The sequence below is a fragment of the Canis lupus genome, chromosome 33 (assembly GCF_011100685.1).
Source record: "Canis lupus familiaris isolate Mischka breed German Shepherd chromosome 33, alternate assembly UU_Cfam_GSD_1.0, whole genome shotgun sequence".
Lineage (NCBI taxonomy): Eukaryota > Metazoa > Chordata > Mammalia > Carnivora > Canidae > Canis > Canis lupus.
The window spans coordinates 18,302,341-18,317,609 of record NC_049254.1 but is presented as its reverse complement, the minus strand read 5'-3'; the positions used below and the strand labels follow the sequence as shown (position 1 = coordinate 18,317,609).

General features: G+C 35.8%; 1 protein-coding gene across 1 annotated transcript in view; it reads left to right on the top strand.

Moving 5' to 3' along the window:
• The window catches only part of CFAP44 (cilia and flagella associated protein 44), a 126,378-nt gene that overhangs the window by 87,866 nt on the left and 23,243 nt on the right, over positions 1-15,269 (top strand). Inside the window, 1 exon segment of the mRNA XM_038582825.1 lies at positions 9,950-10,127. Within this exon segment, the coding sequence (XP_038438753.1) occupies positions 9,950-10,127 (178 nt within the window).

The window sequence follows — 15,269 nt, the reverse complement described above, 5'->3', positions numbered from 1 at the left end:
CAAAGGTTTTGGATGGTTTTATTTCCAGTTTAATTTGCTTCCATATATTTTTAAAAGTTTGTTCTATAATTTCCTAGTTAACCCATTCATTCTTTAGTAGAATGTTCTTTAATTTCCATGTATTGTGGTCTTTCCAATTTTTTTCTTGTGGTTGACTTCATGTTTCATCGTACTGTGGTCTGAAAATATGATGGTATGATCTCAGGCTTTTGGTACTGGTTGAACACTGATTTGTGGCCCAGTATGTGATCTCTTCTGGAGAATGTTCCATGTGCACTTAAAAAGAATGCATATTCTGCTGCTTTAGATGTTCGGAATATATCTATTAAGTCCATTTGGTCCAGTGTGTCATTCAAAGCCATCGCTTCCTGGTTGATATTCTATTTAGATTATTTGCTTGTTGTTGTGAGTGGGGTGTTAGAGTCCCTTACTATTGTTGTGTTATTATCAGTGAGTTTCTTTAAATTTGTTATTAAGTGATTTATGTATTTGGCTGTTCCCAAGCCATGAGCATAAATATTTACAGTTGTTGTATCTTGTTGGATAGACCCCTTTAGTATGATATAGTGTCCTTGTTCATCTCTTATTACAATCGTTGGTTTAAAATAGTTTGTCTGATATAAGTATGGCTACTCCAGCTTTCTTTTGATGTTTGCTAGCATGATATATGGTTCTCAACCCCCCCTCACTTTCAATCTGGAGGTGGTTTTGGGTCTAAAATGAAGTCTCTGGTAGGCAGCATAACAATGGGTCTTGCTTTTTTTTAATCCATTCTGATACCATATGTGTTTTGATTGGAGTATTTAGTCCATTTACATTCAGAGTAATTATTATTTTAAAAAATACTTTATTTGACAGATAAGGAAAGAGCACAAGTAGGGGGAGTGGCAAAAGGAGAGGGAGAAGCAGGCTCCCCACTAAGCAGGGAGTGCAATATGGGGCTCAATCCCAGGACCCTGGGATCATGAATTGAGACAAAGACACTTAACCAACTGAGCCACCTAGGTGCCTCAGAGTAATTATTGATAGATATAAATGTAGTACCATTGCATTACCTGTAAAGTCACTGTTCCTGTAGATTGTCTTTATTCCTTTCTAGTATTTGTTGCTTTTGGTCTCTTTTCTGCTCAAAGAGTCCCCTTTAACATTTCTTGCAGAGCTGGCTTAGTGTTCATGAACTCCTTTAGTTTTTGTTTTCTCTTGGAAACTCTTTATCTTTCTTTCTAGCCTGAATGACTGTTTTGCTGGATAAAGTATTCTTGACTGCATATTTTTTCCACTTAGCACATTGAATATATATCACATTCCAGTCCTTTCTGGCCTACCAAGTTTCTGTAGGCATATCTGCTTCTAATCCTCTGTGTCTACCCTTGTAGGTTGAGGACCTTTTGTTCCTACTGCTTTTAGAATTCTCTATTTTTGTATTTTGCTAGCTTCACTGTTATATGTCTAGGTGTTAGCCTGTTTATGTTGATTTTGAGGGGAGTTCTCAGTGCCTCTTGTATTTGAGTGCCTGGTTCCTTCCCCAGATTAGGAAAGTTCTCAGCTATGATTTTGTTCAAATAAACCTTCTGCCTTTATTCCTAGTTGTCTTCTTCTGGAATCCCTATGTTATGGATATTATTGCACTTTATGGAATCCCTGAGTTCCCTAAATCAACCTTCAATATCTAATAGTTTTCTTTCCCTCTTACTTTCAGCTTCATCATTTTCCATAGTTTATCTTCTCTATTCTAATTCATTCTTCTGGTTCTTCCATCTTCACTGTGATGATTACATCTAGTTGTTTTCCATCTTAGTGATGGCATTTTAAAAATTTGGCCTGACTAGTTTTTAGGTCTTTTATCTCTGCAGGAAGGGTTTCTCTGGTGTCTTCTATGCCTTTTGCAAGCCCAACTAGTATTCTTACGAATGTTGTTCTAAATTCTTATTCATATATCTTATTTCTATCTGCTTTGAGAAAATCCCTGGGTGTGATTTCTTCTGCATCTTTCTTTTGGGGAGAATTCCTCCATCTTGTCATTTTGTATGTTTCCTGTTCCTGAGAGTAACACTATATTAAGAAGGGATCATACAATATCCAGGACCTGGCACTTCAGAAAGTGTTTCTGGTGTATCTATGTGCACTCTGCTGTTGTGTTTGGGCTGCTCTTTTCCCCCCTTTTTCTTTGGAATCAGGCTTATAGATTTTTGTTAGTCTGTTTGGTTTTTTTGTTATTGTTGCTCCCTTTCTTTTTACCTCTTTTTTTCAGAGAGTGCTCTGGCTCATAGTCAGATTTGCCTAGTAACCACACACTTGCAGGGCACAGGGGGGCGGGGTTTGGTGTAAGTGGGTCCCACCTCCACTGCGGGTGTTGAGTTTCTCACTGAAGTCTGACTATGTTGGTGGCAAGGGAGAAAATGGGGCCACCCCACTCTCTACTCCCAGGACAAGGAATCTGGTGCTTGACACTGAGAAGTCCTCACAAAAGAATGAACAATCTCCCTTGTGTTCCAGGCTTTTGTCAGATCCCTACCCTTACCTTTTCTGTGCTTGGCACTATTGGCATGCCTGACACCACAGGTCTCCTGCCTTTTATCTCTGGTGCACAGATGGGATTTAAGACTCCAAATCTAATGACGTGGCATGATACAGATCTGCTACCCTCCGCTAGGAGAGAGCCTTACCATGTCTGGTGCTGTTTCATCCCAGAAACAGTCACGCATCTGCACAAATGCACCTCTGTGTGCACCTATATCCCATGCAGGTGAAGGCCTGCTTAATGGCACATGCAGGGTTTTTTTTTTTTTTTTTTTCTTGTCCTTGGAGAGACAATATATCTTCTTTCAGATGTATTCCAGGAAGGGGAGCATTCTCTCCCAGTGTGATGCAGGGGATCCCTACACCATGCTTTCTGCTTCCAGGCCTGTGCATTTCTCTTCCCCAGGAGCATCCACCATGGCTCAACTCTGGTGAAAATCACTCACTTCCAAAACCTTAGTATTTGAGCTCTACACACTCCTTGCAAAAATGTGCAATACCCAGTTTCTTTCAACTCCCCAGTCAGTGGTTTGGGGCAGGTTTGGGTTTTTCTTGCATGAACCCAATGTGCTATTCTCTCTGTCCCCCTCCCTTTCTCTCTCTGCAGAAAGGGCTCCCTCCTCACTGTGGCTTTTCTCTCCCTCAGTTCACATCTACATGCCTCATATTTGCCACAATCACTACTTCTGGCCATGAAGATTATTCTCCCAATCCTCAGACTAATATCCTAGGTGTTCCAAATGATTTAATGTCAATCTAGCTGTGTTCAAGGGGTGAGGCAATCCCAGAGTCGTCCTACTACTCCTCCATCTTAACTCCTGTCTCTAGATGCCTTTTTAAACGAAAGCTTTAAACTAATCTGCTCATGGTCCCTCAGCCCCATTGCAGTTCAGTGTCAGGAGTGTAAACTAATCTGCTCATGGTCCCTCAGTCCTATACCTCCCATTGTAGTTCACAGTGTCAGGAGTGGTGATTCCCTTTGTTACTGTGTATTCATCTCTCGTTGTTCTTTGTGTGGTCTACCTTTTGTTGTGCAGAAGCTGTGTTGTCAGCCCTCAGTTATTCTTTGGAAGAAATTACTTTATAAATAGGTATAGATTTGGTGTGTCTGTGGAAGAGAGGAGTTCAAGGTTTTCCTATGTTGCCATCTTGAGTTCAGGCCAAGCTGAACTCAGTTGTCTTTCAGACCTTTGTGATTGTGCAAGCCATCAAAAATCATATCATCTCAAGAGATGCAGGAAAAGAATTTGACAAAATTCAACATCTACTCATGATAAAAATTCTCACCAAACTGGATATAAAAGGAACATACCTCAGCATAATAAAGGCTACTTATGACAAACTGACAACTAATATCATATTCAGTGGTGAAAAGCTGAAAGCTTTCCCTCTGAAATCAGGAACCAGGATGTTCAGTCTCGTTATTTCTTTTCAATATAATTGTAGAAGTCCTGGCTAGAACAGTTAGGCAAGAAAAAAAAAAAAACACATCCAATTGGGAAGGAAGTGCATCTGTCTATTTGCTGATGACATATTATATATAGAAAATCCTAAAAACTCTGCCAAAATACTGTTAGAAATAATAAATGATTTCATTCAAGATGACAAGATATGATAAATATATAAAAATAAGTTGTGTTTCTATATATTAACAACCCTCAGAGAAATTAGGAAAACAATCCTGTTACAATTGCATCAAAAAGAATAAAATATAGGATGCCTGGATGGCTAAGCGGTTAAGCTCTACTTTTGGCTCAGGGTGATCCTGGAGCTCAAGGATTGAGTACCACATCAGGCTCCCTGAGGGGATCCTGCTTCTCCCTCTGCCTTTGTCTCTGCCTCTCTCTCTTTGTGTCTTTCATGAATAAATAAAATCTTAAAAAAAAAAAAAAAAGAATAAGGGATCCCTGGGTGGCGCAGCAGTTTGGCGCCTGCCTTTGGCCCAGGGCACGATCCTGGAAACCCGGGATCGAGTCCCACGTCGGGCTCCCAGTGCATGGAGCCTGCTTCTCCCTCTGCCTGTGTCTCTGCCTCTCTCTCTCTCTCTCTCTCTGACTATCATAAATAAATTTAAAAAATTAAAAAAAATAAAATACTTACAAATAAATTTAAGCGTGGATATGAAATACCTGTACAGTAAAAACAATAAGACATTGATGAAAGAAAATTAAAGAAGGAGATATAAATAAAAGACATTTCATGCATGGACTAGAAGACTTAATAAATCTACAGACTCAATGCAGTCTCTATCAAAGTTCCACAGAAATAGTAAAAGCAATCCTAAAAATTGGGTGGAATCATAAAAGACCCTGAATAGCCAAAGCCATCCTGAGAAGGAAAAACAAAGCTAACCTGACTTCAAACTATATTACAAATCTATAGCAATGAAAACAGCATGGCATTGGCATAAAAACAGAGACTCAATTGATGAAATTGAATAGAGAGACCAGAAATAAACCTATGCATATATGATCAATTTATGACAAAGGACCCAATAATATATAATGGAAAGGTTAATCTCTCCAATAAATAGTGGAGAAAACTGAACTACTACATGCAAAAGAATTACACTGGACCAGTATCTCACACAATATGTGAAAATTAATGCAAAATGAATTAAAGACTTGAATGTAAGACCTGAACCCATTAAACTCCTAGAAGAAAACATAGGTTGTAAGTCCCAATTGGGGGGGGGGGGGGTGTCCTAGCAATGATTTTTTTAAGGCTTGAAACCAAAAGCAAAGGCAACAAAAACAAAAATAAACAAGTGGGACTATAGCAAACTAAGAAGCTTATGTACAGTAAAGGCATAAAAAAAATAAAAGGGCAACTTAGGGAATGTATTCACAATCTTATATTTGATAAGGGGTTAATATCCAAAATATAAAAGAAGTTTTACAACTTAATAGCAAAAGAAAAAGATTTAAAAGTGAACAGAGGACATATATAGACATTTTTCAAAGGAGACTTGCAAAAGGCCATTAAGTATATGAAAAAGTGCGGAACATCACTAATCATCAGGGAAACACAAAACCACAATGAGGTCACCTCATACCTGTTAGAATACCTATCATTAAAAGGACAAGAGCTAACAAGTACTGGCAAAAATGTGGACTAAAGGAAACTTTGTGCACTATCTTTTTTTTTTTTTTTTTTTTTTTTTTACTTTGTGCACTATTAATGGGAACATAAATTGGTGCAGCCACTATGGAAAACAGTATGGAGGTTCCTCAAAAAAAATAAAAATAAGACTACCATATGGTCCAGCAATCTCACTTCTGTGTATATATCCAAAGAAAACTAAAATGGTCTTTGAAGAGATGTCTGCACTCCCATGTTTATTGCAGTGTTGGTAACAATAGCTGAGATATGGAAACATATCTCCAAGTCTCCATTAATGGTTAAATGAATAAAAAATTATGGTACACATATATACATGGGAATATTTTTCAGCTTGAAAAAGAGAGAAATGTTGCCATTTGCAACTACAAATGGACTTTGAGGACATTATACTAAGTAAAATAAGTCAGAGAAAAACAAATGCTATATGATTTTCCTTATGGGAATCTAAAAAATCTGAACTCATTGAAACAGAACATATTGATGATTGCTAGAGGTGAGGAGTTGGGAATGAAGGTGGTCAAATAATACAAACTCCTATTTATAAGATAAGTTCTAGAGATGTAATATACAATATGATGACTAGTTAACAATTATATTATGTATTTGAAAGAGAATAGTTCCTAAAACTTCTTGTCACAAGAAAAAATTGTAACTGTGGACAGATGTTAACTAAATTTATGGAGGCAAACATTTGTAATAGATACATGTATGAAATCATTATGTTGTATACCTTAAACTGTTACAATATTACATGTCAATCATGTCTCAGTAAACTGGAAAAAAAATAGGCATTTGATATTTTCCAAAAATATATATTGCTAGATTTGATTTGCTGGTATTTTGTTATGGACTTTTGTGGGGTTTTTTTTAAATGAAGAATACTGGTCTCTGGTTTTATTGTTATGTGATATCTTTCCTGGTTTCTTACCAGGGTAATATTAGTTTCATAAAATGAGATGAGAAGTTTTCCTGTCTCTTCTATTTTCTGAAAGACCATGTAGGCTTCATATTGTTTATTTCTTAAATATTTAATCAAATTTGTCAATGAGCCAACTGACATGGAATATTCTTTGAGAGGTATAAATACAAATTCCAATTTTTCATGGATATAGTGCTATCCAGATTTTATATTTTCTCTTGGATCAATTTTGATAATTTGTGTCTTTTGAGGAATAAATTTATTGGCACACAATAGTTCATACTATTGATCTTTTACTTCTACTTCTGTAGTGTCTGTTGTATTGTCCTCTGTTTTATTCTTGACATAGTGCTCGCTTTGGCAGCACATATACTAAAATATTCTTGACATAATTAATTTGTATCTTCTCTCTTTTTCTTGACCATTCCAGCAAAAGACATCAATTTGATCTTTTCAAGGAACTAACTTTTGGTCATAGATTTTTAGAAATATTGCTTGTCAGCTTTCTATGTCACTGATTTTTCTGTTCTACATCATTTCATTTATTCTAATTGAGTTTAGTTAATTCTTTTCTTTCTTGCTGCTTAAGTTTTAAGTTTAAGCTATAAGCTTTGATTTTATACTTTTTAAATTGTAAGCATTTAAAGTATAAATTGAAGTATAAATTTAAAATATAAATGAAACACTGAACTTCATTAATTTTATAAGTTCTGATATATTTTCAGCATCATTTAGTATAAAATATTTTCTAATATCCCGTGTGATTTCTTGCTGATTGTGATTTTTTAAAAAAACATTTATTTTATTTGCGAGACAGAGATAAAGAGAGCAAGCAAGCACACGTAGGGGAGGCACAGGAGTGGGAGAGAGAGAAACTCAAGCAGACTCAGTGCTGAGTGCAGAGCTGGATGCAGGGTTTGGTTTCACAACCCTGAGATCATGACCTGAGCTGAAATCAAGAGTCAGAAGCTTAACAAACTGAGTCACCCAGGTGCCCCCATCGTTTATTTTTAAGTATGTTGTATAATTACCCAACAGTTTACATGGTTTAAATTCTTATAAATTTATTGTGAGGTGAGTGGGCCTGCATAGAATCTATCTTCATGAAAATTCAATGTGTGCTTCAAAAAGAATATATTTTCTTGTATTCTTTGGTGTAGTTTTCTGTAAATGTCAGTGAGGACTGGATAATTGCTGATAATGTCTAGATCTTTTATTTTTCCTACTTTGAAGGCATGACTCTTTCAAGGTCTCTACTGAATGTTCCCTCCCTTTAATAAGGTCTCTCCAGCTGACGAACTCAAAGGTGATTTCCAGCCATGTGTAAACTATGAGAATTGTTTGCCTTATAGCTTCCCAGTAATTGTATTTTCCCCAGATATTCCTCATTTATTTTCATGATGTTTCACACTACACATATACAGGTTAATACTTGGCCAAAAACACCAGACAGCCCTATGTGAATTTCTAAAGATATTGTTTTGTGTGTAGCTCTGATATTTTTTCCACAAAATTCTAACCACTCTGGCCTCTCTGAACTCTATCTTTGTAATTAATCAGTGAGATTACTGGACTCATATTTGGTATCTCATCCCTCTTTTTCAGTCTGATAATTTCCTCCATGGAAATAGAGATAGTAATGATTAGTTATTTTGTTTCGCTTCTCACATGAATTATAGCCCTGTGCTGCCAATTATTCAATATCTGAACACAGTTGTTTCATGTTTTTTTGTTGTTGTTGTTTAGTTTTCTTTTGTAGCATGAGGATAATTATGGACCTTGTTTCTCTCATATGACTGGAGCCAAAGTATCTACTTGCTTTTTCTTTTTCTTTTCTTCCTTCCTTCCTCCTACCTTCCCTTCCTCCCTCTCTTCCTTCCATTCATCCTTCGTCCCTTTACTTCCTTCTCTCCCAAACAATTGTCAATTAGTACATTAGACAACGTGTGTTTCCTCTGTTATTGTATGTGTTTGTTTTCCTAAAGGGCTGACTGTAAGCTATGTGCACATGTTCATGTTGACTGATAAGCTTCACTTTAAAGAATTAGGTAGGTTGGATCCTCTTAGGTCTGTGCTTGGAGCCTCCTAGGATCTCTACTAATAAGATCATATCCAATCCTTTTTATAGCCTTCCCCTGGATATTCTGGGCCACAGTTTTCTCTGGTCTGATTTATCCTTTAAAATTGCTATCACCGATTTGCTCATAGCTTTCTATCTTATTTTCAGCCTTCCTGATTTATTCCCTTTAATATCTCCACACCATCATTTCCATGGAATTTGGAGAGAGCAGGAGGCAATCATTTTTAACTATAATGCTTTTTTTTTTGAAAAATTTCTGATACTTATGTTGTTTAAAAGAAGGTAAATTAACTTTTTACTGATTACCACTGTTGCTTGATGTCAATTGAAGGAATAAATAGTCATCTTAATATAAATCACTTAGAAGTGAACCAAAGCCTTAAAATGATTCCAATTATTTCAGCACTGTCTGGTAATTAGTTTTCACTTGTTTCATTATTACTTTGTTTGAGGTGCTTTAAAAATACAGAGGGTCCCCAACTTATGATGGTTTAACTTATGATTTTTTTGGCTTTATTTTTTTTTAAGATTTTATTTATTTATTCATGATAGTCACACACACACACACACACAGAGAGAGAGAGAGAGAGGCAGAGACACAGGCAGAGGGAGAAGCAGGCTCCACGCAGGGAGCCTGATGTGGGACTCGATCCCGGGTCTCCAGGATCGTGCCCTGGGCCAAAGGCAGGCGCTAAACCGCTGCGCCACCCAGGGATCCCCTTTTTTTTGGCTTTATAATAGGGTGAAAGTGATTTGCATTCAGTAGAAACTGTACTTTGAATTTTGTTATTTTCTCAGGCTACAAGTATATGCAATGTAATACTTACTTTCTCATGATACTGGACAGAGCAGTGAACCACAGCTCCGAGTCAGCTACACAGTCATAGGGATAAACTATCAATACACTTACAACCATTCTGTTTTTTACTTTCAGTACAGCAGTCAATAAATTACATGAGATATTTAACACTTTATTGTGAAATGGGCTTTGTATTAATTTTTCCCAACTGTAGGCTAATGTAAGAGTTCTGTGTATGTTAAAGATGGGCTAGGCTAAACTTAGGTGTATTGAATGCATTTGCGATTTATGATATTTTCAAGTATGGGTTTATTGGTACATAACCCTATTGTAAATTGACAAAAGTCTGTAGTCATTAACTTAAAAAAAATGCTTGGGGTTTATGGACAAAAGTACCACAGACCCAGAATTATACTTTTGCTTTATGACTGAATTTGATTATATACATACAGTAGACAAACTAAGTTTATTGTTACATTTGTGTCTGGGTTGCCTATTTTTCTGATAGGTACAAGAGTAAACCGCAGGATGATTTTGAAGATCCCAGAGATGTTCAGGCCATCAAAGAGGCCCAGCTGTATATGGGAGACTTCAATCTGAAGACAGCTCCAGACTATAAGATACCTGAGCACATGAGAGTAAATGCTGCCAAGAAGGAAGAGGAACTGGGGCACCTAGATTCCATGGTACTTACCCACAGCTTTCATGACAATAAGAGGCACCCTGAGTTTTAGTGGAATTCTGCTGAAATCAGCCATTTCACTAGCTGGTTTGTAAGGAAATATAGAAATTTAGAAGTGGAAAAGAGCTTCATGATTATTTAAGACGCCTCCTTTTTACAAATGGGGAAACTGAGGCCCATTGAGGACAAGAGATTGATTGGTCTGTGATTTTTTAATATGGTGGAACTTGCCTTCAAGTCAATTACTTGCCTCAATACATTTATGGGTGAAAATACTATATTTTATAGACTTGAATTTCTGAATTCAGACATGCATGGCCGCCATCGATTGCCAAAGACTTAGGGAAAAGGCTATTATTTAGCCCCTTTTTTCTTCAGGACTTAAAATTTTGTAGGTGTCTCAATAATAATCAGTTACCTTATTCCTTTTTAAAAATATTATCTGCTTTCTGCCAAACTGCTTCCCTGATTTCTCATCTCTGTTTTCTTACTGAAGTCTCCTCTCCGTGTCATAGTAATTACTTAGTTTAACTGACAAGTGACTTTTCACACACAGAGGCTCAGAAGGTGTCTGAGCTACCATTTTGAGGAGAATTTGGTACATGGCCATGCAGTTTGCACATTGCAAGGCATCACATTGAAAAGAGTGCCAATCACACCACAGATATAGTATATTAGAATATTTTATAATTTTCTGACAAATGGAAGTAAAGTGTCTTGTGGAAAGAAAGAGTCTTGTTCAATTTCACCAAAGCTGCAGTACATACCAGCAGTGCAAAGGATCCTGGTATGGCAAATTATATCCATAAGTAAATTTTTATAGCTTATAGCTATGGCTTTTTGTTTAGGCAGACATTTTGAACATTTTCTTAGTGACCATTTAGATTGTTTATCTAGCTGGTCATCTCAGGCAGTTCTTGTTTCATCAATCATATTCCATCCATAATCATAGAGAATTTTTTTTTACCGTAATTTGCCAGTCATCCATAATCTAGCTAGAGGATAGACAGGTATGACGTCTTGAACTACATTACACTGAAATCCATTTTATTAAAACAGCAGCAAAAATAACATAGAATGTACTATTCTACATGTCAGATCAGAATTCTGTTCCCATGCCTGCCACTTAATAGCCATGTAAACCTTTCTGGTCATGTAGATCTCCCTAAGCCTTGGCTAAATTGTCTGTAAAGGGGTGTTAATTCCAATTAACAACAATAAAACCTATCTAGTCTACCTCATAAAATTAATGTGATGGTCACAGTTCACAAATGGTCATTACTGTTGTCACTAAATTAAAAATCTCTAAAGTATCAAGTTTAGGGGAAATAGCATATTACATATCCCCCTTCCCTGTGGCTAGTGTTTAGGTATGCGTGGTATTTGGAAAACTAAGAAGAAACTGTTGGTGTGTAAAGGGGGTTCCTCAAAGAAGTGAACCTTACAGTCGTTGGGCTGGCTTAGATTTGTTCTTTTAAGCTTGATTGTCAATCTTCCAGGTGCTTCAAACAGGTCCTCCATTCACATAGGGCTGGATTTTGAGCTCATATCTTACTGCTTTAAGTGTTTATTCTTAAGTATGTAAAACATCTCTTCTATTTTGTTACAGTGTTCTTACTTCATAGGTAGTAATCATGCAGGTAAGTTTTGTAAGACTGCCTAAAGAAGTGCCTTTTTTTTTTAAAAAAAAAGTATAACATTCAGTATTAGTTTCAGGTATACAATATAATGATTCCACAAATCTTTCCATTGTTCGATACCCACCACAATAAGTGTAGTCACCATCTGTTACTAAACAACATTAGTATAATCTCATTGATTATATTTCCTGTGTGGTACTTTTCATCTCTGTGACTTATTTATTTTCTAATTAGAGGTTTGTACCTCTCAATCCCTTTTATCTATTTCTCCCATCCCCCCATCCCACGTCTGGCAACCACCGGTTTTTGATCTGTATTTAAGAGTCTATTTTTTTGTTTTTTTCTCTTTGTCTTGTTTCTTAAATTCCACATGAGTGAAATCATACGGTATTTGTCTTTCTGTCTGGGTTATTTCACACAGCATGATATACTCTAGGGCCATCCATATTGTCACAAATGGCAAGATCTTATCCTTTTTATGGATGAATAATATTTCATTGTATGGATATACCACCTTTTTTAATCCATTTATCTGTGGATGGATACTTGGGATGCTTTCATATCATGGCTATTGTAAATAATGCTGCAGTAAACATTATATGTTTTCAAATTAGTGTTTTGCTTTCTTCAGATAGGTTCCCATAAGTGGCATTGTTGGATCATATGGTTGTTCTATTTTTAATCTTTTGCTAAACCTCCATACTATTTTCCACAGTGGTTGTATCAATTTTTACATTCCCACCAACAGTGCATGAGGATTTTTTTTCTCTACATTCTCACCAATACTTGTTATTTCTTGTCTTTTTGATACTAGCCATTTGACAGTGTAAGGTGACATCTCATTGTACTTTTGATTTGCATTTCCCTGATGATTAGTGATATTGAGTACCTTTTAATATGTCTGTTGGCCACTATGTATGTCTTCTTTGGAAAAATGTCTATTCAAGTCCTCTATTTTTTAATTGGATTGTTTTTTGGGGGTTGAGTTGTATAAGTTCCTTATATTTTTTAAATGTTAACTCCTTATTGGATATATAATTTACAGATATCTTCTCCCATTCACTGGGTTGCTTTTTGATTTTGTTGATGGTTTCCTTTGCTGTGCAAAATCTTTTTATTATGGTGTAGTCCCAACAGTTTAGTGTTGCTTTTGTTTCCCTTGCCTTAGGAGATCTATCTGGAAAGATGTTTCTATGGCTGATGTTGAAGAAATTACTGCCTAAATTTTCTTTTAGGAATTTTATGGTTTTTAGATCTCACATTCAGTTCTCTAAACCATTTTCAGTTCATTTTTATGTAAGGTATAAGAAAGTAGTCTAGTTTCATTCCTTCGCATGTAGCTGTCCAATTTTTCTAGCACCGTTTGTTGAAGAGGATATCTTTTCCCCCATTGTATATTCCTGCCTCCTTTGTTGTAAATTAATTGACCATCTAAGTGTGGGTTTGTTTATTTCTGGGTTTTCAATTCTGTACATTGATCTGAATGTCTATTTTTGTGTCAATACCATACTACTTTATTGCATCTTTGTAGTATATCATGAAATCTGGGATTATGATACCTCCAGTTTTCTTTTTTTCTTAAGATTGCTTTGGCTACTTGGGGTCTTTTGTGGTTCCATACAAATTTTAGGATTTTTGTTTTAGCTGTGAAAAATGCTGTTGGTATTCTGATGGGGATTGCATTAGGTTTGTAGCTTGCTTTGGGTAGGATAGATATATTTTTTTTTTTAGGATAGATATTTTTAACAATATTCTTCCAAACTATGAACATGGAATATCTTTCCATTTATGTCTCTTCAATTTTTTTCATCAATGTTTTATAGCCTTTCAGAATACAGATCTTTTACTTCCTTTATGTAAGTTATTCCTAGGTATTTTATTCTTGTTGATGCAATTGTAAATGGGATTGATTTCTTAATTTCTCTTTCTGATACTTTGTTATTAGTGATAGAAATGCAAAATAATTCTCTTTTTTAAAGATTTTATTTATTTATTCATGAGAGACACAGAGAGAAAGCAGAAATACAGGCAGAGAGAGAAGCAGGCTCCCTGCAAGGAGCCCAATGTGGGATCAATCCTGGAACTCCGGGATCACTCCCCGACTTGAAGGCAGAGGCTCAATCACTGAGCCATCCAGTCATCCCAACAAATATCATGCAACTTTGCAGGATTAATTTACCAGTTCTAGTAGATTTTTGATGGTTTCCTTATGATTTCTCCTATGAATAGTATCCTGTCTACAAATAGTGGCAGTTTTACTTCTTCCTTACCAATATGGATGCCTTTTCTTTTTCTTATCTGATTGCTGCAGCTGGGACTTCCAGGGCTATGTTGAGTGAAAGTGGACATCTCTGTCTTGTTGCTGATCTCAGAGGAAAAGCTTTCAGTTTTTTTTTTTTTTTTTGCCATTTAGTTATGATGTTAACTGTGGGTTTTTCAATAAGGCCTTTATTATGTTGAGATATGTTCTCTCTAAACTTACTTTGTTGGGAGCTTTTTTATTTTTACCATGAATGGATATTGAATTTTTCTACATCTGTTAGTTTTTCATTCTTTCTCTGGTCAATGTGATATATGACTTTGATTGATTTGTGAATAGTGAACCACCCTTGCATCCCTGGAATAAATCCTACTTGATTGTGGTGAATATTTTTTTCAATATGTTGTTGATTGTGGTTTGCCACCCAGGCATCCCTCCCCTCTTTTTAAAAAAGATGTAATATTTTATTATAATCCTTTTGTATTTCTGTAGAGTCAGTTGTTATTTCACCTCCTTCACTTCTGATTTTATTTATTGAGTCCTCTCCTTTTTTCTTGATGAGTCTAACTAAAGGTTTATCAATTTGGTTTATCTTTTAAAAAAGCAGCTCCTGGTTTTGTTGATCTTTTATTGGTTTTGTTTGTTTGTTTCTATTTCATTTATTTCTGCTCTAACCTTTACTATTTTATTATTTCTACTAACTTTGGGCCTTTTTTGGGTTCTTTTTCTAGCTCCTTTAGATATAAGATTAAGTTGTTTATTTGAGCTTTCTCTTGCTTCTTGAGTAGGCCTGTATTGATATAAACTTCCTTCTTATAACTGCTTTTGCTGCATTCCAAAGATTTTTGACTGTTTTTCATTTTTTTAAATTGCTTCTCTGATTTCTCAGTTGATCCATTCATTGTTGAATAGCATATTATTTAACCTCCATGTATTTGTGTTCTTTCCTTGCAACTGATTTTTAGTTTCATACCAGTGTGGTCAAAAACAATGAATGATATGGTTTCCATGTTTATAAATTTATTGAGACTTGTTTTGTTGCCCAACATGTGATCCATTCCGGAGAATATTCCATGTACATTTGAAAAGAATGTGTATTCCATTTTTGGATGGAATATTTTATATATATCTGCTAGGTCCATCTGGTCTAATGTGTCATTCAAAGCCACTGTTTCCTTATTGATTTTCTGTCTGGGTGATGTATCCATTGATGTAACTGGGATGTTAAAGTCCCCTACTACTATAT